Here is a 25084-nt window from a genome sequence, read left to right as displayed (position 1 = left end):
GGGGAGGTCAAACACCTCTGATACTTAAAATCAAACCACAAGCCCCCAATCTGTTATAGTGGGAGTAGAGATCCCCTTCTAATAATTAAACCCAGAACATCCAGAAAAGCTCACATCACCTAATCTGTTAAACTGTTACAGAGAAAGGGAAGTTAAATGAAAGAAAATCCTTGATATTCACTTTGTAAATAACAATTTATTTATTCAACTCCAATAGTGAACAAATTAAGAGAATTGCTAACAAACAGAAAAAATTTGCCTTAACTACTAACTATTTCCTAATGGAACGAAAGTTTACTGGTGTGCTATTCCACCAAACACAACTCTTTTTCGACAGTATTCACTCTAGAAAACGACAAAGTTGTCGAGGAGAATATTGAGATACAGGCTACTAGACTAGGTGGGATTGAGGCTCACAAGGAAGAGGCATTAGAAATCCTACAGCGTGTGAAAATAGTAAGTCCCCTGGACCGGATGGGATTTATCCTAGGATCCTCTGGGAAGCTAGGGAGGAGATTGCCAAGCCTATGGCATTGATCTTTAACTCGTCATTGTCTACAGGAATAATGCCAGAAGACTGGAGGATAGCAAATGTGGTTCCCCTGTTTATGAAGGGGAGTAGAGACAACCCTGGTAATTATAGACCAGTGAGCCTTACCTCAGTTGTTGGTAAAGTGTTGGAAAAGGTTGTAAGGAATAGGATTTATAATCATCTAGAAAAGAATAATTTGATTAGGGATAGTCAGCACGGTTTTGTGAAGGGTAGGTCGTGCCTCACAAACCTTATTGAGATCTTTGAGAAGGGGACCAAACAGGTGGATGAGAGTAAACCGGTTGATGTGGTGTATATGGATTTCAGCAAGTGTTCGATAAGGTTCCCCAAAGTAGGCTATTGTACAAAATGCGGAGGAATGGAATTGTGGGAGATATAGCAGTTTGGATTGGAAATTGGCTTGCTGAAAGAAGACGGAGGGTGGTAGTTGATGGGAAATGTTCATCCTGGAGACCGGTTACTGGTGGTGTACCGCAAGGGTGGGTGTTGGGTCCACTGCTGTTTGTCATTTTTATAAATGACCTGGATGTGGGCGTAGAAGGATGGGTTAGTAAATTTGCAGACGACACTAAGGTCGGTTGAGTTGTGGATAGTGAGGAAGGATGTTGTAGGTTACAGAGAGACGTAGATAAGCTGCAGAGCTGGGCTGAGAGGTGGCAAATGGAGTTTAATGCAGACAAGTGTGAGGTGATGCACTTTGGTAGGAGTAACCGGAAGGCAAAGTACTGGGCTAATGGTAAGATTCTTAGTAGTGTAGATGAGCAGAGAGATCTTGGTGTCCATGTACACAGATCCTTGAAAGTTGCCATCCAGGTTGACAGGGCTGTTAAGAAAGCATACAGTGTTTTAGCTTGTATTAATAGAGGGATCGAGTTCCAGAACCAAGAGGTTATGCTGCAGCTGTACAAAACTCTGGTGCGGCCGCAGTTGGAGTATTGCGTACAGTTCTGGTCACCACGTTATAAGAAGGATGTGGAAGCTTTGGAAAGGGTGCAGAGGAGATTTACTAGGATGTTGCCTGGTATGGCGGTAAGGTCTTACGAGGAAAGGGTGAGGGACTTGAGGCTGTTTTCATTAGAGAGAAGAATGTTGAGAGGTGACTTAATTGAGACATATAAGATAATCAGAGGGTTAGATAGGGTGGATAGGGAGAGCCTTTTTCCTAGGATGGTGACAGCGAGCACGAGGGGGCATAGATTTAAATTGAGGGGTGAAAAATATAGGACAGATGTCAGAGGTAGTTTCTTTACTCAGAGAGTAGTAAGGGAATGGAATGCTTTGCCTGCAACGGTAGTAGATTCGCCAACTTTAAGTACATTTAAGTCATCATTGGACAAGCATATGTTCGTACATGGAATAGTGTAGGTTAGATGGGCTTCAGATTGGTATGGCAGGTCGGCACAACATCAGGGGCCGAAGGGCCTGTACTGTGCTGTAATGTTCTAAGTCCAATTTATTTAAACTCACGTAATGAAAAAATAAACTAAAACTTACTCTGTCAAGGTCTACACGCCTTCTTCTGCTAACCTCATGCCATAAATGCCCTTCTTCCGTTGATCAGGCTGCAAGAGATGTTTTCTCTGTGAAATTTTCTGTGAGGACTATTAGCTCAAAGTGCAGTGGTACCTTTTATGGATAAGATGGTGCTTGCTTAGTGTGCCCGGCAATTTCTTGTGAGAGCTAAATGCTTATTTCCCATTTAGCAGTTCGTTCTCATACTGATTTTCAAAAACCCTCTCCTTATTTTCTCTCCGTAGCAACTTATCGGGATTTGTGACTGCACAAACCGAAAGCAAGCAACTCATTAGAAGCTACAATGCACCAGTTGCTGAGCAGGGAACAGAGCAGCTGAGAAACCAGAGATAATAGGAACTTAGTGTCTGTGTGGGTTTCCTCCAGGTACTCAGGTTTCCTCCCACAGTCCAGGAATGTGCAGGTTAGGTGGTTCGGCCATGCTAAATTGTCATGTAGTGTTCAGGGAACTGTAGATTAGGTGGGTTATAGTGGAGTGGGTCTGGGTGGGATGCTGTGAGAATCGGTGTGGATTTACCGGGCCGAAGGGCCTGTTTCCACACTAGGGATTCTAAGTTTAAGTTTATATACCTTGGGTGACATCAACTTTTTTACAATAGCATTGGTCTGAGGTTGTCAAAACCATCAGATTTAAATTCAATTAGTTTTCAGTTGCCAAGTGCTTGGTTTAAAACAGTTGGCTGATTCCAGCTAGTTGCCAAAACATCAAAACAAGCCTAAGGTTTCTAATCACACAGCCAATTGATATACGTTTCAGTTTCCGAATTGGCTTTACCTCTGAAAGGAACCATGCACTCTTCTTCCTTGTCATTATTTTTTGAAACAAATTCCAGCTTCCTGCCTTCCGATTCATGATTACTGTACACAACTTTGCAACACTGATTTTAGGCAATAGGAGGCAGTGTACATGTGCATTAGGAAACAGGAGACAGTGTGGTCTGGTTTTCGGGAACAGGAGGCAGAGTATTGGGGTATTGAGGAACACGACACACTGTCCTGGGTGTTTGGGAAATGGGAGACAATGAACTGGATGTTTGGGGAATTGGAGCCAGTGTACTGGGGTACTTGAGAACAGGAGACAGTGTACAAGGGTATTGTGCAGCAGGTATCAGAGTACAGGGGTATTGGGCAACAGGAACCAGTGTACATGGGTATTGGGGAACAGCACACAGTGTACATGGTTATCCGGCAGATGAGTTGGTGTACATGGTTGATGGGAATAGGAGACAGTGTACGTGGTCACTGGGGACAGGAGACAGTGTGCATGATCATTGGGACAAGAGACGGTGTCCGTGGTCATTGGGGACAGGACACGGTGTACGTGGTCATTGGGGACAGGATACAGTGTATTGGGATGTTCGGAACAGGAGAAAGTGCACAGGATATCAGATAACAGGAGACTGTGTACTGAGGTTTCGGGGAACAGAAAACTGTACTGAGGTATTGGGGAACAAGCGACCTGTGTACTGGGGTTGGGGGGAACAGGAGTCAGTGTACATGGGTATCAGGCAACAGAAGCCAGTGTATTGGAGTATTAGGCAACAGGTGTCAGTGTACAGACGTATTGGGCAACCGGAGAATGTCACATGGGGTATCGGGGAATAGAAGACGGTACACGGGGTATTGGGGATCAGGAGTCAGTGTGGTGGGGGATCGGGGAAGGCAAGACAGTGTACAGGAGTATTGGGGAACAGGAGACAGTATACTGCAGTATTGTGGATTCAGGGGAAAGGAGGCAGTGTGCTGGGATGTTTGGGGAAGGGAGACAGTATACTGGAGATTCAGGGAACACGAGACAATGTACTGGGGAATTGTGGTGTCAGGGAACAGGAGACAGCGTACTGAGGAATTGGGGAACAGGAGACAACGTACTGAGGAATTGGGGAACAAGAGACAACGTACTGAGGAATTGGGAAACAGGAGCCAGTAGACTGGGATATTGAGGAACAGGAGCCAGTAGACTGGGATATTGGGCAATAGGAGAATGTGAACTGGGGGATTGGGGATTGAAGACAGTGTACAGGTGTGTATCGGGAAACAGGAGAAAGTGTGCAGGGGTATCGAGGAACAGGAGGCAGTGTTCAATGGCATTGGATAAAAACCGAAAGAACTGCAGATGCTGTAAATCAGGAACAAAAACAGAAGTTGCTAGAAAAGCTCAACAGGTGTCTTCTGAGATAGGGTCACTGGACCTGAAACGTTAACTCTGATTTTTTCTTCATAGATGGTGCCAGACCTACTGAGCTATCCCAGCAACTTCTGTTTTTGCACAGGAGCATTGGGAACAGGAGACAGTGTACTGGGGCATTGGCAACAGGAGACAGTGTATTGGAGATTCGGGCAACAGGAGGCAGTGTACTGGGGATTTAGGGAACAGGAGATAGTATTGGGGAACAACAGACAGTGCACTGGTGTGTTGGGGAGCAGGAGACAGTGTACTGGGGAATCAGGCAACAGAAGACAGCAAACCGGAGTATTGGGGGACAGAGATGGCCTACAGGGATATCGGGGAAATGGAGACAACATACGCAGTATTGGGGAACCGGACACAGTGTACTGGAGTATCAAGGAACACAAGACAGTGTATTGGAACATTAGGGAACAGGACTCAGTGTACTGAGGAGTCAGGGTACAGGAGTCAGCGTACTGGGGTATTGGGGAACAGGAGTCAGTGTACTGGGATATTGAAGAATAGTGTACTTGGGTGTCAGGATGGGAGCCGGTGTACTGGATTGCCAGGGACAGGAGACAGTAGCGTAATGGTGTATTGGGGAACACAGACAGTGTAGTGAGGTATTTAGGAAAGGAGACAATCTTACTGGAGTACTGGGGAATGGGGGACAGTGTTACTGGGGTATGGGGGAACAGAAGGCAGCGTACTGTGGTATGGGGGAACAGGAGGCAGCATACTGGGGTATGGGAGGACAGGAGGCAGCGTATGGGGATATGGGGGAACTCAAGGCAGCATACTCGGGTATTGGGGAACAGGAGACAGTGTACTTGTGTACTGAGCAACAGGAGACAGTGTACTGGGGATTTGGGCTGCTGTATTTTGGTACAAAAGGAGATGTTGTGCCTCTTCATAGCTGACTATACAGGTTTCAGGTTCAAGTTGTGCTGGACCCTGTCCCACTCTCAGCCTGAGACTGTTTGGGGAGTTGCAGTGTTTGGAACTCTGTAAGCAGTTCTATGTTCCCCACTGTGTCTCCACAAAATCCCAGCTGGTTATGGATTGTAAATAACATAACAAATTAGCTTGGATTGTCAGTCCTCTTTGTGCCCCACAGATTGTTTAACCTGGCTATCACTGTCCCTGCTTTAATTTGTGATAATCTCTTCACCGTCTACTCTCCTCCGGCTGCCTAGTGATGTGTTTGATTCTGTTTCTCACTTTCGTAAAAAGCAAAAGCAAGTAACCAGAGGGCATCCAGAGCAACAAAGGGAACTGTGTACAGTTTTCCGGACTCTGTCAGTTGCAGGTGGACTACAGGGGTTTAAGAAGGCAGCTGACCACTATCTTCTCAAGGGCAACTAGGGATGGGTAGTGATGTCCATATCCCATGAGTGTTTTCAAAAAAAAACCAATCTTCTATTTCAGGCGTTCTACTTGTCCAAACCCCTAGTCCAAGTCATCAGTGCTCGGTCACCCCTCTGCTCATCTGTCATTCTTCCAGCCTTGACTCCTACTTCAATAAGTCTACAGCTTCTGTCTGTGTTTCTCTGGGGTACTTCTAAAAGTCCTTTGTGACTCTTGTCACTGCCTCCTCAAAGACGGAAGCATCAGTCTCGCTAAGCTTCCAGCCCAGCCAACCATCAGGGGGCCAAACTAAATTGTCGGGGTCTGCAAATGAGGAGAAATTGAGGAAGTTTAGTTAAAAAAGATGAGGCAATTGTGCAGGTTACTGCCACAGTGAATATTCTCCAGACTGTGACCAGGTAGGACAGAATATACAAACATTATAGTCTACCAATAGGGAAAATATGTTTTCACAAAGGCTGAGAGTATTCTAACAGAGTCTTCAGTTCAAAAACAAAAACAGAAATTGCTGTAAAAATTCAGCAGGTCTGGCAGCATCTGAGGAGTGAAAGCTGGGTTAACATTGCAGCTCAGAAGAAGGGTCACTGAACCCAAAATATTCTGAAGAAGGGTCTATGCCCAAAATGTCAGCTTTCCTGCTCCTCTGATGCTGCTTGGCCTGCTGTGTTCATTTAGCTCTACACCTTGTTATCCCAAAATATTGTTTCTGCATTCTGTCCACAGATGTTACCAGACCTGTTGAGTTTTTCCAGCAATTTCTGTTTTTGTTTTTGAACTGAAGACTGTTAGAATACTCTCAGCCTTTGTGAAAACAGGAGGGGCATGATGTTTGAAATAACTGGATACAATATGATAAACAATACATACACATGGGGTGGAATTTCAGACCCTTGTGGAGGTGGATTTTATCTACATGCCACTCTACTGGGTATTAAACCAGTAACCAGCAGTCATTGCACATGCTGTGAGCTCACCTGGTACATTGTGTCAGGTTTACCTGGAGTTTTGAGAAGTGTCCCTCATTCACAGGAGCTCCGTTTCTGATTAAGGGACCCACCATTTGGACAGAAGTAATTACTGACCTGATAGTAAAGATATTTTGAAGAACAAGAACAGTCATAACAAGACAAAGTTTAACATTAGAGAGAGTGACAACAGAGTTGCCCATATTGTATTGGAAAATCTGTTAAGCAGATAACACAGTACAGAAGCAGTGGCAGATGTTTAGAAACAAGAACAGACCATTGAGATGGTTCAGCCTGCTCCAACATTCAACGTGATTGTGGCTGATTGCCTTTTCAGTGTCACTTTCCTGTACTATCCCTATACCCTGATGTCATTAGTCTCCAGAAACTGGGTGATTTCTGTCTTGGAGATAGGAAGAACTGCAGATGCTGGAGAATCTGAGATAACAAGGTGCTGAGCTGGATGAACACAGCAGGCCAAGTAGCATCAGAAGAGCAGGAAGGCTGACGTTTTGGGCTGAGACCACCTTCAGAAATGGGGGAGAGAAAGGGGGTTCTGAAATAAATAGAGAAAAGGTGAGGCAGATAGAAGATGGATAGAGGAGAAGATAGGCAGAGAGGAGACAGACAGGTCAAAGAGGCAGGGATGGAGCCAGTAAAAGTGAGTGTAGCTGGAGAGTTAGGGAGGAGATAGGTCAGTCCAGGGAGGACAGTCAGATCAAGGGGGCGGGATGAGGTTAGTAGGTAGGAGATGGGGATTGGGCTTGAGGTGGGAGGAGGGGTTAGCTGGGAGGAAGTTCAGGTTATGGAGGCGGAGACGAACTGGGCTAGTTTTGAGATGCTGTAGGGGCAGGGGAGATTTTGAAGCATATGAAGTTCACATTGATACCGTTGGTCTGCAGTGTTCCCAAGCGGAATATGAGTTGCTGTTACTGCAACATTCGGGTGGCATCGTTGTGGCACTGCAGAAGGCCCAGGATGGACATGTTGTCTGCGGAATGGGAGGGGGAGTTGAAATGGTTCATGACTGGGAGGCGCAGTTGTTTAGTGCGAACCGAGTGTAGGTGTTCTGCAAAGCGGTCCCCAAGCCTCCACTTGGTGTCCCCGATGTAGAGGAGGCGACAACGTGAACAGCAGATGCAGTATACCACGTTGGCAGATGTGCAGGTGAACATCTGCTAGATGTGGAAAGTCTTTTTAGGGCCTGGGATAGTGGTGAGGGAGGAGGTGTAGGGGCAGTGTAGCACTTCCTGCGGTTGCAGGAAAAGTGCCGGGTGAGGTGGGGCTGGAGGGGAGTGTGGAGCGGCAAGGGAGTCACGGAGAGAGTGGTCCCTCCGGAAAGCAGACAAGGGTGAGGCAGAAAAAATGTCTTGTTGTTGGGGTCGGAATGCAGATGGCAGAAGTGTAGGATGATGAGGCGTTGGATCCAGAGGTTGGTGGGGTGAGGAGGAGGGGGATTGTTTTGGTTGTTATTGCGGGGAGGGGGTGTGAGAGATGAGTTGCGGGAAATGCGGGAGACACGTTCGAGGGTATTCTCGGCCACTGAGGGGGAAGGTTGCGGTCCTTGAAGAACGAGGACATCTGAGATGTTTGGGAGTTGAATGCCTCATCCTGGGGGCAGATGCAGCGGAGGTGAAGGAATTGCCAATAGGGGATGGCATTTTTTGCAGTAATGTGGATGGGAGGAGGTATATTCTAGGTATCTGTGGGAGTCGGTGGGCTTCAAAAGGATATCAGTTTCTAGTTCGTTGCCAGAGATGGAAAGAGAGAGGTATTAGTGATGGTCCAGGTGAACTTAAGGTTGGGGTGGAAGGCGTTGGTATAGTGGATGAATCTGTTCAAGCTCCTCATGGGACCACAAGGCGGCGCTGATAATGTAATGGCGGAAGAGGTGGGGTTTAGGGCCAGTGTAGGTATGGAAGAGGGATTGTTCCACACAACCTGCAAAGAGGCAGGCATAGCTTGGGCTCACGGGTAACCATGGTCACCCCCTTTGCCTGGAGGAAGTGGGAGGATTTGAAAGAAAATTTGTTGAGGGTAAGGACAAGTTTGTCTAAGTGGATGAGGGTGTCAGTGGAGGGGGCTGGTCGGGCCTGCGGGACAGGAAGAAGCGGAGGGCCATTAGGCCATCTATACGGGGAATGCAGATGTATAGGGACTGGATGTCCACGGTAAAGATGAGATGTTGGGGACCAGGGAATTGGAAGTTCTGGAGGAACTGGAGGGCGTGGGTGGTGTCACGGATGTAAGTAGGGAGTTCCTGGACTAAGGGGGAGAAAATGGAGTCGAGATAGGTGGAGATAAGTTCAGTGGGGCAGGTGCAGGCAGAGACAATGGGTCGACCAGGGCAGTCAGGTTTGTGGATTTTGGGAAGGAGATGTAAATGGTTGGTGCAGGGTTGGGGAATGATGAGTTTGGAGGTTGTGAGTGGCAGGTCACCTGAGGTGATGAGGTTGTGGATGGTTTGGGAGATGATGATTTGGTGGTTGGGGGTGGGGCCATGATCAAGGGGGTGGTAGGAGGAGGTGTCGGAGTGTTGGCGACCGCTTTGCAGAATGCTTACGCACGGTTCAGACTAAACAACTGCATCTTCCAGAACAAACCATTTCAACTCCCCCTCCCATTCCTTAGACGACATGTCCATCCTGGGCCTCCTGCAGTGCCACAATGATGCCACCCAAACATTGCAGGAACAGCAACTCATATTCCACTTGGGAACCCTGCAGCGTAATGGTATCAATGTGGACTTCACAAGCTTCAAAATCTCCCCTTCCCCGTACGCATCCCAAAACTAGCCCGGTTCGTCCTCGCCTCCCTAACCTGTCCTTCCTCCCACCTATCCCCTCCTCCCACACCAAGCCCCACCCTCATCTCCTAGCTATGAACCTCATCCAGCCCCCTTGACCTTTCTGTCCACCCTGGACTGACCTATCGCCTCCCTAACTCCCCACCTGCACTTATCTTTACTGGCTCCATCCCCATCTCTTTGACCTGTCTGTCTCCTCTCCACCTATCTTCTCCTCTATCCATCTTCTATCCACCTCCCCCTCTCTCCCTATTTATTTTCAAAACCCCCTGCCCCTCCCCCATTTCTGAAGAAGGGTCTAGACCCAAAATATCAGCCTTCCTGCTCCTCTGATGCTGCTTGGCCTGCTGTGTGCATTCAGCTCTGTGCCTTGTTATGTCTGATTTCTGGCATGAACTTCTCAGAGATTGAGCTTCCACAGCCCTCAGACTAGATAATTCCAAAGATTTATGACTGAGTGAAGAAATTTAAGCTCATCTCAGTGTTAACTGGCCTGATCCTTCAGAGATTACCTCCCCTGCGACTAGACTAATCAGCCAGTGGAAACATCTTATCCACATCTATTCTTTTACAAGTTTCAGTGAAATCACCACTTATTCTTTGAAACAGTAGTCCATTAAGCAAATCCTCCATTCCAGACATTAATCTGGTGAAACCTGTTTAGCACCCCTTCTATGGCTTTTTAGACAATTACAACAAGACATCTTTAACTTGGTTCTCATATCCCCCAATATTGAAGAAGTCCTGACACACACTTCTGTCATTTTGCTGCACCTACCAAATAGTTTATAGTGTCTCATGGACAAAGACACCCAGATCTTTTTGGATGTCCACACTTCCCAAACCATCACCATTTCTGATTTAATGCAGTGTGAAGCTGGATGAACACAGCAGGCCAAGCAGCATCAGAGGAGCAGGAAAGTTAGACGTTTCATAAGAAGGGTCCCAACCCGAAACGTCAACCTTTCCTGGCCCTCTGATGCTGCTGGCCTGCTGTGTTCATCCAGCTTCACACCATGTTATCTCAGATTTTCCAGCATCCGCAGTTTCTACTATCTCTGCAACCATTTCTGATTTGATTGGTTTTTCATTCGAATGAAAAGCTTTACGTTTATTCATATTATGTTCACTCAGCCTTTCATAATCATCTTGAAGCATCCGTGCAGCCTTTTCTCAATTTACATTCCTGCCTAATTTTGAGTACCCAGAACTTTAAGAGATATTTCATTACAAAGATATATTCCATTAAGAAGACTGGTTAGCGTGTTAATTGTATTCAAAGATAATGGGAACTGCAGATGCTGGAGAATCTGAGATAACAAAGTGTGAAGCTGGATGAACACAGCAGGCCATGCAGCATCTTAAGAGCACAAAAGCTGACATTTCAGGCCTAGACCCTTCATCGGAGAAGGGGATGGGGAGAGGGTTCTGAAATAAGTAGGGAGAGAGGAAGAGGCGGACCGAAGATGGATAGAGGAGAAGATAGGTGGAGAGGAGCGTATAGGTGGGGAGGTAGGGAGGGGATAGGTCAGTCCGGGGAGGATGGGTAGGCCAAGGAGGCAGGATGAGGTTAGTAGGTAGGAAATGGAGGTGCGGCTTGAGGTAGGAGGATGGGATAGGTGAGAGGAAGAACAGGTTAGGGAGGCGGGGACGTGCTGGGCTGGTTTTCGGATGCAGTGGGGGAAGGGGAGATTTTGAAGCTTATGAAGTCCACATTGATACCATTGGGTTGCAGGGCTCCCAAGCGGAATATGAGTTGCTTTTCCTGCAACCTTTGGGTGGCATCATTATGGCACTGCAGGAGACCCAGGATGGACATGTCTAAGGAATGGGAGGGGGAGTTAAAATGGTTAGCGACTGGGAGGTGCAGTTGTTTATTGCGAACCGAGCGGAGGTGTTCTGACATGTTACGTTTGGTTAGTGTGAGATATAGAGATAGTTTAATGTGAGTTATGGTGAGGTGTGTTGGTGTGTGATAGGATGTACCAGTTGTTGCTTGATATGATTTGTCATGCACTGCCTTCTTATTCTGTTCTTCGTGAACTGTTTTAAATTGCTTTTTTTTCCCTCCTTAAGTCTGTCTATGTTCCTCATGCTCTGGCTTTCAGGAGATCATACACATACAAGGTAGAGTGTATATAGAATGTGTATCAGTAGTAGGAAATAGCAGTGAACAGGAAGCAGCACACAAGTAATCCTAAAAGCACACTAAAACCACTCTGCACTGTATCCAATCTGAACTCACAGTGAAGTTAAAACACAAGAACAGTCCAATTGTTCTGTTCCATGTTTTGGCTCCACATGACCCACTTTATTCATCTCACTCTATCAACAAATCCTTCTATTCCCTTCCTCTTCATATATTCATCCAGCTTTCCCTTAAGTGCATCTGTATTATTCAACTTGATCATGTTTTCTGTTACCGGGTTCCTCATCTCACTGTGCTTTGTGGTTTCCCTGAATTAATAAAACTGTAAAAACTCTCAGCACGGAAATCATTTTCATCATTCCCATGATGGCTCCTTGAAAGTTCATTCCCCAGAGCAACTACAGACAGGCAGCGGATGTTGGCCTCGCCTACATTTTTCACATCCCAGAAATAAACAGAAAAACATTCTTCCCACTTCCCTACTTTATGTCTGCAAACCTGTAAGCCCCTCATTCTTGTAGTCTAACTCTTTTACAATTGTGCAAGCATCGGCTTCTTTCCAGAAAAATGTTCTATATCCCAACCACTCTCGAGTGGTAAGACAGAGCCAAAGAAACATATAAATCCCCTCTTGATCCTCTGCCAGTTTAGAATGTCTGGTTTACAAGAAATAATCATTTTTCTCTCACGTCTTTTTGGAAACCTCTCGGGAGTCACCTTTGACACCTTCCCCATTCAAAACAGAATAATTAACTTTTCCAATCTTAACTCATAGCTGAAATTGCTCACCCCTTCTGTGATGACTAAGATTGTGGGAAGTACACTGTCCCTTGAGTCGCAAGGCTCCAGGGTCTTCCCGTGAAATTAAAATATTATGCCTTATCCCAGTAAGGATAATCATATGCTTTGTCTAAAACTTGGAATGAAGATAACAAATGATGAGGATGCCAAGTAAAGGACAAAGGGGGAGCTAATAGTAGTAGAGGAATGATCTCTAAGCAAAATAGATATTAATGGTATAAAAATAGAAACCACAGAACGGAGTTTCTGTAGAAGAGTCCTAATTTTGATAACCTTTGACTGCTTCCTTAGTCAAGAATCTACCTGCAGCTGCCTAAAAAAATTTAATGACTCTGTCTTCACCACATTCTATGGAGAGAGTTCACAGACTCTCAACCCTCTGAATGAACTGCAGCAACAAGTTTCATTCCTCATGTTACCTGTGGATACTGGTTATAAAAATGGAGGGAAGGGGAGGAATCTGCAGGATAAAGATGGGCACAGTGAGATGAACAGTATGATAAACTGTGGTCTCTTTGGGATGGGAGGGAAGGCAAATATTGTGAAAATGGATATCAGGACAAAAAGGAAGAAATTGGCCAATGGGCTATCTTTTACTGATTTCCCTTTGTAATAACCACTAATCATTTTAAGACAGTTGGTGACTTTTTAAATTTATTCATTCACGGGATGAGGGCGTCACTGGCCAGGCAGCATTTATTGCCCATCCCTAATTGCCAAGAGGGCAGTTCATAGTCAACCACATTGTTGTGAGTCTGGAGTCACGTGTCGGCCAGACCAGGTAAGGATAGCAGTTTCCTTCCCTAAAGAACATTAGTAAAACAGATGGGTTTTTCCAGCAATTGGCAATGATTTTATGATCATCATAAGAACCTTAACTCTTTTATTGAATTTCTTGTATTAAATTCAAATTTCACCATCTGCCATGGCAGGATTCAAACCCAAGTTCCCAGAACGTTACCAGGCATCTGGATGATCTGTCCAGTGGTTACACCACTAGGCCATCACCTCTCCAAACCTGGCATTGCTGTGCTTCCTTCGTTATACTACCCTGTGTTGTTGTGGTCACCTAGTTCTGTAAAACATATCTGATTGGCACATCTAGGGATTTACTGTCCATGCTTTCTAGCAGTAGATCCATTCTGTTAGTTCCTTCCAGTGAATCCAGTAGATTGCTTCATCCACTTATATCCGGCCAATTGATCCAGTCATGTGTGTTGCCTGAACATACTTACCACTCTTGGTCACAGGATACTGAAAAATTGGAGTCAGCCTCAAGAAGACTTAAGGTCTTTACCAACCCATCACAGGGCAAGCTCCATTCCATCCGTCCTCAACATAAATGGAGCATTCCTCCCAAATGAGAAACATTTCCCCTACCTGAAGAGCCACCTCTCATCTAAGGCTAAACTTGATGCAGAGATTCAATCTGTGAGAGCCACCTTCAGGTGCCAAAGGATGAAAACCTTCAATGACTATGACATCCATGCTTCTGTGTGGTTTGAAAACTTGAGGTGGCATCTATACCTAGTTCAAGACTCTTGAGAAGTACCATCAACTTTGAGATGGACTCTCCACATCAGTAAGGAGGACAGGCATACTAATATCAGCATCCTTGAAGCAGCTAACAGCACCAGGTTCAAAGCCATGATCACCTGAGGCCAACTGTGCTGGGCTGGCCACGTGATTCGGATGCCTGAGTTCCAACTGCCAAAGCAAATCATCTTCACCCAGTTCAAGGAAAGAACTTGAATGAAAGGAGGACAAAGGAAACATTTCAAAGACGCCCTAAAGGCTTCCCTCAAGATTTTACAACATAGGCCTCAAAGCATCACAGATCCTTGTTCAGAAGAAACCAACTTGGAAGCTTCTGTGTAAAGGACCACAATTGTTTTGAGAATATCAATCAGCAAGACGAAGTATGGAAAAGGAACTAGAGAAAGGAATGCAGTGATTTCAAGGCCAAGGACCAATTCCACCTCCCAGAAATACCTGCCAAACATGTAGTCGGAGATGTGACTGTTGGATCAGGCTGATCAGGCAAACAAGGACTCTGTGCGACCATGATCAGTGACACAATCAGACTTGATGATGACTACCTATGAGTGAATTTAGTGATGTGCCTCTGACATAGGATATGTTTTTGACTATGTGCAGACTTAGAAGTGGATCCAACAGTATATTCAGTCTGTGTATTAAGTGGATCTAGTAGTTTGCTGTGTCTCTGTGCTCCTCGCTGAGGAAGAACATACCAATATTTCATGGTATTGTTGCATATTCAGCTATTGAGCAGAGGTGAAAACTTGTTTTTTTAATTTCAGAAACCCTATACTGAGGAGGAGCTCAATTCCAAGCTGACTCGGAGGGTGCAAAGGGCAGCTCGGAGACAGGCCAAGCAGGAGGAGCTGAAGAGGCTGCACAGGGCACAGGTCAGTAAGCAAGACCTGGGATCTCCCATGACAGGGACCAAGCTGGGTGAAGGTATCAGTGCAGTGAGCAATGCCAGTCTACCTGTGTCACCCAAATGGGAAGACCCCGTTCCAGCTGAAGTACATCCTGCTCAATCTGGCCCAGTGTATTACACCTAATGCCATACTCTTTACTTTTGTGTACTAACATTCTGTGTGGGATTTTACAAAAAGCCTTCCAAAAATTCAATTCCCCTTATCCACCCTTGTACTGTACATTATATTAGGGTACACCATGTTATGCTAGGGTATAATATACCTATAACGGTACACTATATTCCACTAGATTACACCTAACCCACAACGTTACACTCCGGCACACTATGTCAATAATGGTACAGTATGTTACACTAGGTATTCTTTACCCACAATGGTATGCTATATTGCATAAGAGTTCACTATAACCACAGTTGTATACGAGGCTACACCATACCCACAATGGTGCACTAGGGTCACAGAATCCCTACAGTGTGGAAGCAGGCCATTCAGCCCATCAAATCTACAAAGACCTAGACCCCCACTCCATCTCTTCAACCCTGCATTACCCATGGCTAGTCCAGCTAACCCACACATTCCTGGACACTATGGGCAATTTACCATGGCCAATCCACCGTAACGTGCACAACTTTGGACTGCGAAAGGAAGGCCACACAGACACAGGGAGAAAGTGCAAACTCCACACTGACAGTTCCTCGAGGCTGGAATCAAACCCAGGACCTTGGCACAGTGAGGCAGCAGTGCTAACCACTGAACCACTGTGCCGCTGCTATGTTACATTCAAGCACGCTATATCCATAACAGTACACTATGGCATTCCACATCAATGATGTGAAGGTTGTTTAGCTGAGTTGGCCAGACAGCAAGTTTGTGATGCAAAGTGATACCAACACCATGGGTTCAATTCACTATATAGGATTGTCCGTCTCAAATCCTCACCTCACATGTGTCGTGGTGACCCTCACATTAAACCACCGTCAGTTGTCTGTCATGAGAGAAGAGCCCCATGGTCTGGTAGGACTATGCAGACTTTACCTTTATCAATGATGATATCGCATGGTCGAAGATGTACTAGTCACTATCAAAGTCAGCCTGATTTAGCTGCTTGGTTTCAACAGATTATTCAGCGACAGCTCGAGCAGGTGGAGGAGAAGCAGCGTCAGCTGGAGGAGAGAGGTGTGGCTGTTGAGAAAGCTCTCCGTGGAGAAGCAGGTACCTGTCCCTTTTCTCTGTATGTCTACAAAGGGCCATGCCAGTTGCAAGCTTAACTGATAAAGACACATTAACTTCCTACAGGTTAAGGATGGACTGGATGCTGGCAATGTACCTCACAACTTAGTTATTCATTTTTGAGAAATGTGTCTTCCCAGTCCGCCGTTTAGGTGACCCAATCACTCAGGGTCATTCTCTGACCTGTTCTGCTTCACACCCTACCCCTACAAGGGTCAAACTCTGACTCATCCAGGGGTCAATCCCTAACCTGTACAGGGTCTCTCATTTCCACCAGAGGTCAATCGCTGACCTGGCCAAGTGTCAGTGAACTTTAGTTTGTAACAGCAAAGTGTTTTAATTGTGGGTAGCATGACGAATGTGTTGTTTTCTTCCAGCTCCTCTGTCTATTCAATTTCTCCTTCCAATGTCCATTGTGGTGCTGAGTTCAGAGCTGGTGTTTCTAGTTGCAACGCTGTGCTCAGTGCTGCAGAAAAGGGTGATACAAGAGTCAAGGAAATTTGTTCAGCATCTTGTTCTTCTTATTCTGATAGGATCATTTCTCACCTCATCCGATGAGGTGTTGACACTTTCTGGACTTTTCCTGTCTAAGTGCTGTTTTTCACGTGAATGTCAACAGTTAATGTGAGCTGATCAACCACAAAAGTATCACAAAAGTGCCCACACCACACACCTTGGATGGAGATGCCAGACTGGAAAGTCAGCCCTTTCTCTCCTGTCAAACTGTGTATTTCACACACACTAGTCATGCTGTCCTCAAGTGACTCGGCCATGCAGCTGTGGGCTGTTCGTCGTCGACTTCCTTCCGGTCAGTGTTAAAGATGGAAAGGCTAAATGTTTTCAGGAGTGGATTTATCACCAAACAGATTACACTGACTATCAGCTTGTTGGTGGCCACCTGTCTCTGCTACTTCACAGACACTCTCATTCTGGGATCCAAAGTGTGATGGGTTTCTGACTTGCCAGTTTTTCTTTTTCTCTCACTGTTTTCATTGTCTGCATGTTTCCTGATCAATGAGGCAGCCCAGATAGTGCAGCATTCACAAGAGGCCAGCATATAAAAAGCAAACTGGAATAACAGGCAGTCCATTCTATCACCAGGCAAAACCACATCACCAAACATATCCTCAGAACAATCACTTGGTCGATACAAGGTCGCAGCAGTAGTAACACACTGTAACAGGGGTAGTGACACACTGTAACAGTGGTAGTAACACACTATCACAGGGGAGTAACGGACTGTGACGAATAATGGACTGTTGCAGAAGTAACACAGTGTCACGGGTAGTAACATACTGTCACAGGAGTGACGCACTATCACAGGGAGTAACACAATGTCATGTGTAGTAACACAATGTCACAGGGGAGTGACACACTGTCATTGGGGAATGATACGCTGTCATGAAGTAATGCACTGTTACAGGGGAGTGATGCACTGTCAAAGGAAGAGTACTGCACTGCCACAGGGAGTAACACACTGAGATGGGGAGTGATGCACCATCACAGGAGAGTAAGATGCTGTCACGGAGGAGTGACGCAATTCCACAAAGGGAGTAATGCACTGTTACAGGGGGAGTGACACCCTGTCACAAGGGTATAATGGACTATCACAGGGAGTGACGCACATTCACGGGAGTAACACCGACACGGGGGAGTAATGCACTGTCAAAGAGTGATGGACTGTTACGGGGAGTAACGCACTGTCACGGGGAGTAACAGGCTATCACAAGAAGAGTAATGCACTGCCACAGAGAGTGGTGCACCGTCACAGGGGGAGTAACAGGCTGTCGCAGCAGAGTGACACAGTGTCACAGGGGAGTAACGCACAGTCACCGAGATAATAACAGACTGTCACAGAGAGTACCATAGTGTCGCCAGAGAGTAAAAGTCTATCACAGAGGGAGTAACAAACTGTCACAGGGGAGTGACACACTGGACAGGAATGCATTGCCCATGGAGAATAGTATGTGGCAGAAGACTTGGTGGAGAAGACTGCTGCTTATGCCCAGTTTGGATTTCTGAGCTGCCTCTTCTGTAGCATGTATATGTGTGTATGCATGTTCTTTATTGCCTGTTGCCTGGCACTGTACATTAACTCTTTCTAATCTTATTATAGACTATTGGGGAGAGTCTAGTTACAGTGAAATCCTCGACATGCATCTGGGTGGTACGTATGGCTGTCCTTCTGCATTCCTAACCTGCTGACTTTCACCTCTCTTTCTAATTCCTTTTCTGTTAGTTCCCTCCCTGGCTGCATCCCTTTCACTTTAGTTTCAGCTGGTTCTGTTAGCTGCGTCCTCACCCCTGGCTGGTCCAATGTCTAATGAACTAAGAGGGATCCTGCTTGGTAGGAGCAGGATAGAAGTCTGCTGTCTCTAAAAACAGTAATCGGTCACATGCTTGTCAGCTGATCTCCCTTATATCAAGGGTCAGTTCCTGGGTGGGTCTGTGTCAGCTGATCACAGCCCCTTGGTTTGTATAAACATTGTTATTGACCAGAGTGCCATTCGAATAGGACAATCAATTAGAAACTGTGTGTGAAGTCTAGGAGAAATGGAAGATACTGGAGACAGTTTGTAATGGGGTGCTGGTTGGTAATGTAGAGGACTGAATAGTAATGGGGAAATGAATTGTAACACTTACAGTAAGAAAGGGAATTTTTTAAAATTTCTTCATGAAATTTGTTGGCCATCGTCAGTTTCCCTTGAGAAAATTCTGGTAAGGCACATTCTTGAACTGCTACAGAGATGGGTGGTGAAAGAAAGAGTTAGGTGGAACATGGAGAGGGACAGATATTATCAAAAAGACAGTTGATATTGGAGACAGATGGTAACAGAGCGATAGATGGTAATGAAGAGTCAGAAGGTAACAGAAAAATGGACAGTAACAGAGAGATGGATTGTCGTACAGAGTTTGTAATGGATAGATGGCAGTTAATAGAAAGAATCAGTTATGGAGAAATGGAGATTAATGAAGAGATTGTAATGAAGAAATAGAAGGTAACAGAGATAGAAAATATTAGAGTTTGTAATGGAGAGATGAATGTTGACAGATTGTAATGACGAGATAGAGAATAACAAAGAGTTGGCTGGTACTGGAAAAATGAATGGTAATAAAGATTAGAGTGGTCAGTTATAGAGAGATGGCCTGTAAGAAAGAATGGGTTGTAACAGAGAGACAGATGTTGGTGAAGAGAGGACTGATGTGAGGAGGGATATTGGTGATTAGAGAGAGGGTGATGGAGGCAGTGTGATGGAGGAAGGGATGGTGTATGGATGGCTGGTGGTGAATGGGTGGATGTGGTGGAGGGAATATGATGGAGAGAGATGGGTCATGCAGAGAGGGGGGAATGGTGAAGAGACAGATGGTGGTGGATGGACAGATGATAAAGATTAGCAGATGGTGGTGGATGGACGGATGACATTGGAGAGACAGATGGTAATGGGTGTACAGAGGGTGATGGATGGATGGATGCTGATGGAGGGGGGATGATGGAGAGACAGATGGTCATGGAGGGAGTGAGGAATAGTGGAGAGATGGATGGATGATGGTGGAGAGATGGGTGGTGGTGGTGGTGGATGGACAAATGGTGATGGATGGACAGATGTTGTGGATTGAGGGAGGGTGATGGAGAGATAGATGGTCATGGAGGGAGGAAAGAATGGTGAAGAGATGAATGGTGGTGGATAGATGGATGGCAGATGGACGGATGATGGCAGAGAAATGGATGGTGATGGAGGAAGGTTTGGTAGTGAAGAGAGGTAAGGATAGTGCTGTTATAGCAAGATATCTGCCCAGCTGTTTTTATTTGACCTTTTAGTTGCAGCACAGAACCCTGAATGTTTTGATATTGGACCAGTATCATTAACATCAGTGAGTGGTATCAAGATTTCATTCCTAGATGTCTGTGTTAGTTAACACTGTGAGCATGCTCCTCGCATGAATTTAAATTTCAGTTGCATGGTGGTACTGAATTTGAATCTTTTTGAAGAGATGCATGTTGTTAAAGCTATTTGTTTTGCACTTGTCAGGACAACCACAAGAATACCAAATTTCAAAGAATCGCCACAACTTTTACAGAAGGGTGTGCTGATTGGTTGGCAAGTTTTGAATGACTTGAACAAAAAGTTCAGGAGGATGTTTCATGCTGCTGGTGTGAAGTGGTGATATAAGTGGTGCTTTCCACAAACAAGATGCTGTCCTCAGGCCAAACAGACATCCTGCCCGTCAAAGAATTGAGCCCCTCGTGTTTGACCTTGACTGATGCCTGGTATGGAGGCATTACTTTGTAGCAAGTAGCTGATTGAGTCAAACAGCAAGTACCTTCGCCTGTGTATGACAGGTAGAGTACAGACCTACCCAGCCTCAACACAATATGAAATGTCAACTGTTAGACATATTTCTGCAATTCAGTGCTTGAAGAGTAATCCTAAGTGCATTAATACCTACACTACAGCCAATTGTAGATCACCAGCTGAGTTTGTAACGTGGCACATTGCACTTGTTGAAAGCAACATCCATTCCTAACCAGGAACCTGTTTTGTGCAATCACAACCTAGATGTTCCAGTCTTGAGGAGTGTTTCATGTCCCAGGAGCTCGGGAAGCAGTAGATCTCTGTTGCTATTTCATAGAATCTGTACAGTGTGGAAACAGGCCATTCAGCCCATACCCACTCTCTAAAGAGCATCCCACCCAGATCCACCTCCCTACCCTATCCCTTGTAACCTTGTTTTTTTTCCCCAGTGCTAATCCACCTAACCAACACATCCCTGGACACAATGGACAATTTAACATGGCCAATCCACTATAACCTGCACATCTTTGGACTGTAGAAGGAAACTAGAGCACCCAGAGAAAACCTACACAGACACAGGGAGAATGTGCAAACTCCACACAGACAGTCACCCAAGAATGTAATTGAACCTCGTCCCTGGTGCAGTGAGGCAACAGTGCTAAGCACTGATCCACCGCGCTGCCCCATTGATAGCAATGCCTCCAAAAATCCAAGTCAACCTGCCAACCAATCACCACTCTCTTTTTCTAACTTATAATTTAATGTTATTTTTTAAATCTGGCATTCTCATCTTTGTTCTGATGACTAGAAAACAAAAAGCTCTACAATATGCTGCTGTTTTCAGACATTTAACATTCTAGATTATATCTGGACTCCTCCATCTCCCCATCACTGTCCACACTCCGTACCAACATTGGGATTTGACCTGGATTCCACCTCCTGTCACTGTCCACAATCCACTCCAACATTGGGATTATTCCTGGATTTCTGCTCTTCCCCATCACTGCCCACAATCCATTCCAACATTTGGTTCGTTCCTGGATTCCAGCTCTTCCCCATCACTGTCCACAATCCATTTCAACATTGGGAATGTTCCTGGATTCCTGATCCTTTCACCACTCACAATCCTCTCTGATGCTGGGATTGTCCTGGATTCCTCCTTCACCCCATCACTGTGTACACTCCACTCCAACATTGGGATTGTTCCTGGATTCCTGTTCCTCCTCCTGTCACTGTCCACAATCCACTCCAACATTAGGATTGTTTCTGGATTCCTCCATCTGTCACTGCCACACTCTGGTCCAACATTGAGATTGTAACTGGATTCCTCCTCTTCCCCATCACTCTCCACACTCTACTCCAACATTGGGATTTTCCTGGATTCATCTCCTTCCCCATCACTGTCCACTCTCTGCTCCAACATTGAGATTGTTCCTGGTCTTCTCCACTTCGCCATCACTCTCCGCACTCCATTCCAACATTGGCGTTGTAACTGAATTCCTCCTCTTCCCCATTACTGTCCACAGTCCACTCCAACAATGGAATTTTTCCAGGTTTTCTCCTCTTACCAGTCAATATCCACACTAGCGCCAACATTAGAATTGTTCCTGGATTCTTCCTGTTCTCCATCACTGTCCACATTCTGTTCCAACATTGGGATTGTTCCTTGATTTCTCCAACTGTCACTATCCACACTCTGCTCCAATGTTGGCATTGTAACTGGATTCTGATTCCTCCTCTTGTTACTGTCCGCAATCCACTCCAACATTGGGATTGTTCCTGGTTTCCGCCTTCATCCCATTACAGTGTACACTGCATTCTGACATTGGGATTGTAATGGATTCCCCCTCTTCCCCATCACTGTCCACACTGCATTCCAACATTGGAATTTTTCGAGGATTTCTGCTGCTTGTCCTGTCACTGTCCACAATCTGTTCAACAGTGGGAGGTTCCTGGATTCCTCATCTTCCCCATCACTGTCCACCCTCTGCTCCAGTGTTTGGACTGTTCTTGGATTCCTGCTCCTCATCCTGTTACTGTCCACACTATGCTCTGACATTAGGATGGTTCCTGGATTCCCTATTCGCCCCATCACTGTCCACACTCTGCTCCAACATTGGGATTGTTTCTGGATTCCAGCTCCTCCTCCTGTCTTTGACACAAGTTTTGCCAAATAGAGCTCTATTCCGAGTTGTGCTAGGCCCATTGTTCAGTAGCCTGCGTATTAATGAGAACAGTGATGCCCATCTTGAATTTGGGTTCACAAGACAGAGGTAATGAGAGTGGAAAGCAGCTGCCAATCACAGGGGTGCCAGTGGATGTTTAAAGCGCCGCTCTTTGATCATCCTGCTGCTGTCTGTGGCTTGTGGTAAAGGGCTAGTCAAATTTGTGGAAGTTACTGATCAGTGTTAAAGCAATTCAAAGCCATGACTATTAGAATCCAGCCATTTGTTTGCTTGTTTTAAAAGAAGACTATAAATTTCTGATGTTCTGTATTAATTCAAATGCTTATTCTAATTGCTGTCTCACAGTACCTTCTCCATCACTCTCACATCCTTTTACCTCCCATCTCAAGTTGTGGCTGCATTTGTTAACCAGTAAGGCTGACATATCTTTTGTGGTTCTGCACTGTTAACATGATCAATGACGGAAGTTGTTTATGCTTTTCTTGTGGAATCTGTTTTCCTATTGCCACGCTGGTTCAGGCAAACAAATTTCTTTTGCTCGAGATAGAATAGTTCACCTGCTGTACAGGCCCCAGCAGCTGGAGTTCTAATAAACTAATCTGATTTAACAGTGGTATTTGAGACAGACTAACCGTTACACAAACAGGGCCTGCATTCTGACCTGTACATGTGGTGTTGTGAAGTGTTACGAAAAATCAATATCTCAATATCTTACTCATTCTCTGTTCCACTGCAGACTCAATGGGCCAAAGGGCCTCTTCTATACTGTATGATTCCATACTTCTATACCTTTCCTTTCTCACGTTTATATTCTGTCTCTCCACCGCTTGTTCCTTTCTTCTTGAATGAAACTGACTCATAAACTTTCTGTCTCCCTCTGTCCCTGCATCTTCAATTACAGCTCTGCCTGACACTTACTCTGGTTCATTCCCTGGAAAATCTTTCTCCCCCTATTGCTTTCTCACTCTCTGACTCTTTCACTATGTGTCACTCGCATTCTCCCTGACTCTCTGCCTGTCTGTTGCTGTCTTCATTCCCACACATTCCTGTCTCAAATGTTTTTTTCACTCACTAAGCCTTGCTTTTTCTTTGTGTCTTCCATGCTTTCTCTGCTTCATTCTTTGGCTCTCATTATCTCTGTCATACTGTTTCACAGTATGTCTATATCCCTCTCTCAATCTTACTCAGCCTCATTTTATTGCGCTGTCTCACTACCTCTCTCACTTATTCTTTCTGCCACTGACTCTCTTCCATATTGTCCCTCACAGTCTCAGTCTCTATCTCTTGTCACTCGATTTCACTCTTGCACTCATGTCTTTTTCCCTACATGTCTCTCAATTTCACTGTCTCATACAAGCAGATGAATTAGAGGCAAGACTAGGCTAGTCTGCAGGAATGGGCTATTTTCTCCACCAAGAAGATCTATCTCATCATCACCCATATTGTCCCTCACAGTCTCAGTCTCTATCTCTTGTCACTCGATTTCACTCTTGCACTCATGTCTTTCTCCCTACATGTCTCTCAATTTCACTGTCTCATACAAGCAGATGAATTAGAGGCAAGACTAGGCTAGTCTGCAGGAATGGGCTACTTTCTCCACCAAGAAGATCTATCTCATCATCATCCACGCTGTTTAAACCCTTTGACACTCCCCCACTCCTAATTATAGTCCCTGCCAATTTAGCTGTCTCCCATTACCCTTCATATCCCATAAAACTCTTATCATCTACATGGTCCATTATATGCCAACTCACCACTTTAAGGTGTAAAAACATAGGCGGATAATTCAGCCCCATAGAATCAGCTCTGCCATTTGATCATGACTGATGTGTTTCTCAACCCCATTCCCCCTTCAACTCCCACTTCCACTCCTTGGACGACATGTCTCTTGTGGGCATCCTCCAGTGCCATAACGATGCCACCTGAAAACTGGAGGACCAGCACCTCATAATCCGCCTGGGAGCCCTACAACCCTATTGTCTCTATGTGGACTTTACTAGCTTCAAAATCTCCCTACACCCGACCCCATCCCAAGACCAGCACCCCTTCTGATTCCTGCCTCCTTGACCTGCCCGTCTTTTCTCCCACCTCACTGACAATTTCCCCACCCTCACTTCCTACCTACACTCGCCTCTCCTCTTCTAGCATCATCCCCGCCTCCTTGACCTATCTGTCTTCCCTCCCACCTATCCGCCCCTCGTTCCTCACTGATCAAACCCCATCCCAACTACACTCACCTTTACTGGCTTCATTCCCACCTCCTTGACCTGTCTGTCTTCTCTCCACCTATCTGCTCCACTATCTACCTTCTATCATCGCCTCCCCCTCTCTCTATTTATTTCTGAGCCCCCTTCCCCTCCCCCATTTCTGAAGAAGGATCCAGACCCAAAACATCTCAGCTTTTGTGCTCCTCTGATGCTGCCTGTCCTGCTGTGTTCATCCAGCTCCACACCTTGGAATCCCACAAGTGATTTTTTGCCTTTATTATTTTTCTTATTATCTCAATGTAACATCTTTTTTCTCCTTAACATGGGCCAACCCTCCCGATTGTGCTAATTCCATT

At 45.5% G+C, this 25084-nt stretch overlaps 1 protein-coding gene across 1 annotated transcript in view; it reads left to right on the top strand.

Annotated features, from left to right (window-relative positions):
- LOC125460785 (protein-methionine sulfoxide oxidase mical3a-like) overlaps positions 1 to 25084 on the top strand; it is a 374391-nt gene that overhangs the window by 311901 nt on the left and 37406 nt on the right. Inside the window, exons 39-41 of the mRNA XM_059652260.1 lie at positions 14667 to 14774; positions 15929 to 16022; positions 18157 to 18207. Of these exons, the coding sequence (XP_059508243.1) occupies positions 14667 to 14774; positions 15929 to 16022; positions 18157 to 18207 (253 nt within the window). The remainder of the gene's footprint in view (positions 1 to 14666; positions 14775 to 15928; positions 16023 to 18156; positions 18208 to 25084) is intronic.

Source organism: Stegostoma tigrinum, chromosome 18, assembly GCF_030684315.1.
Source record: "Stegostoma tigrinum isolate sSteTig4 chromosome 18, sSteTig4.hap1, whole genome shotgun sequence".
Classification (NCBI taxonomy): Eukaryota; Metazoa; Chordata; class Chondrichthyes; order Orectolobiformes; family Stegostomatidae; genus Stegostoma; species Stegostoma tigrinum.
Note: the sequence above shows the minus strand (reverse complement) of the source record. Positions and strands in the feature narration are given on the sequence as shown.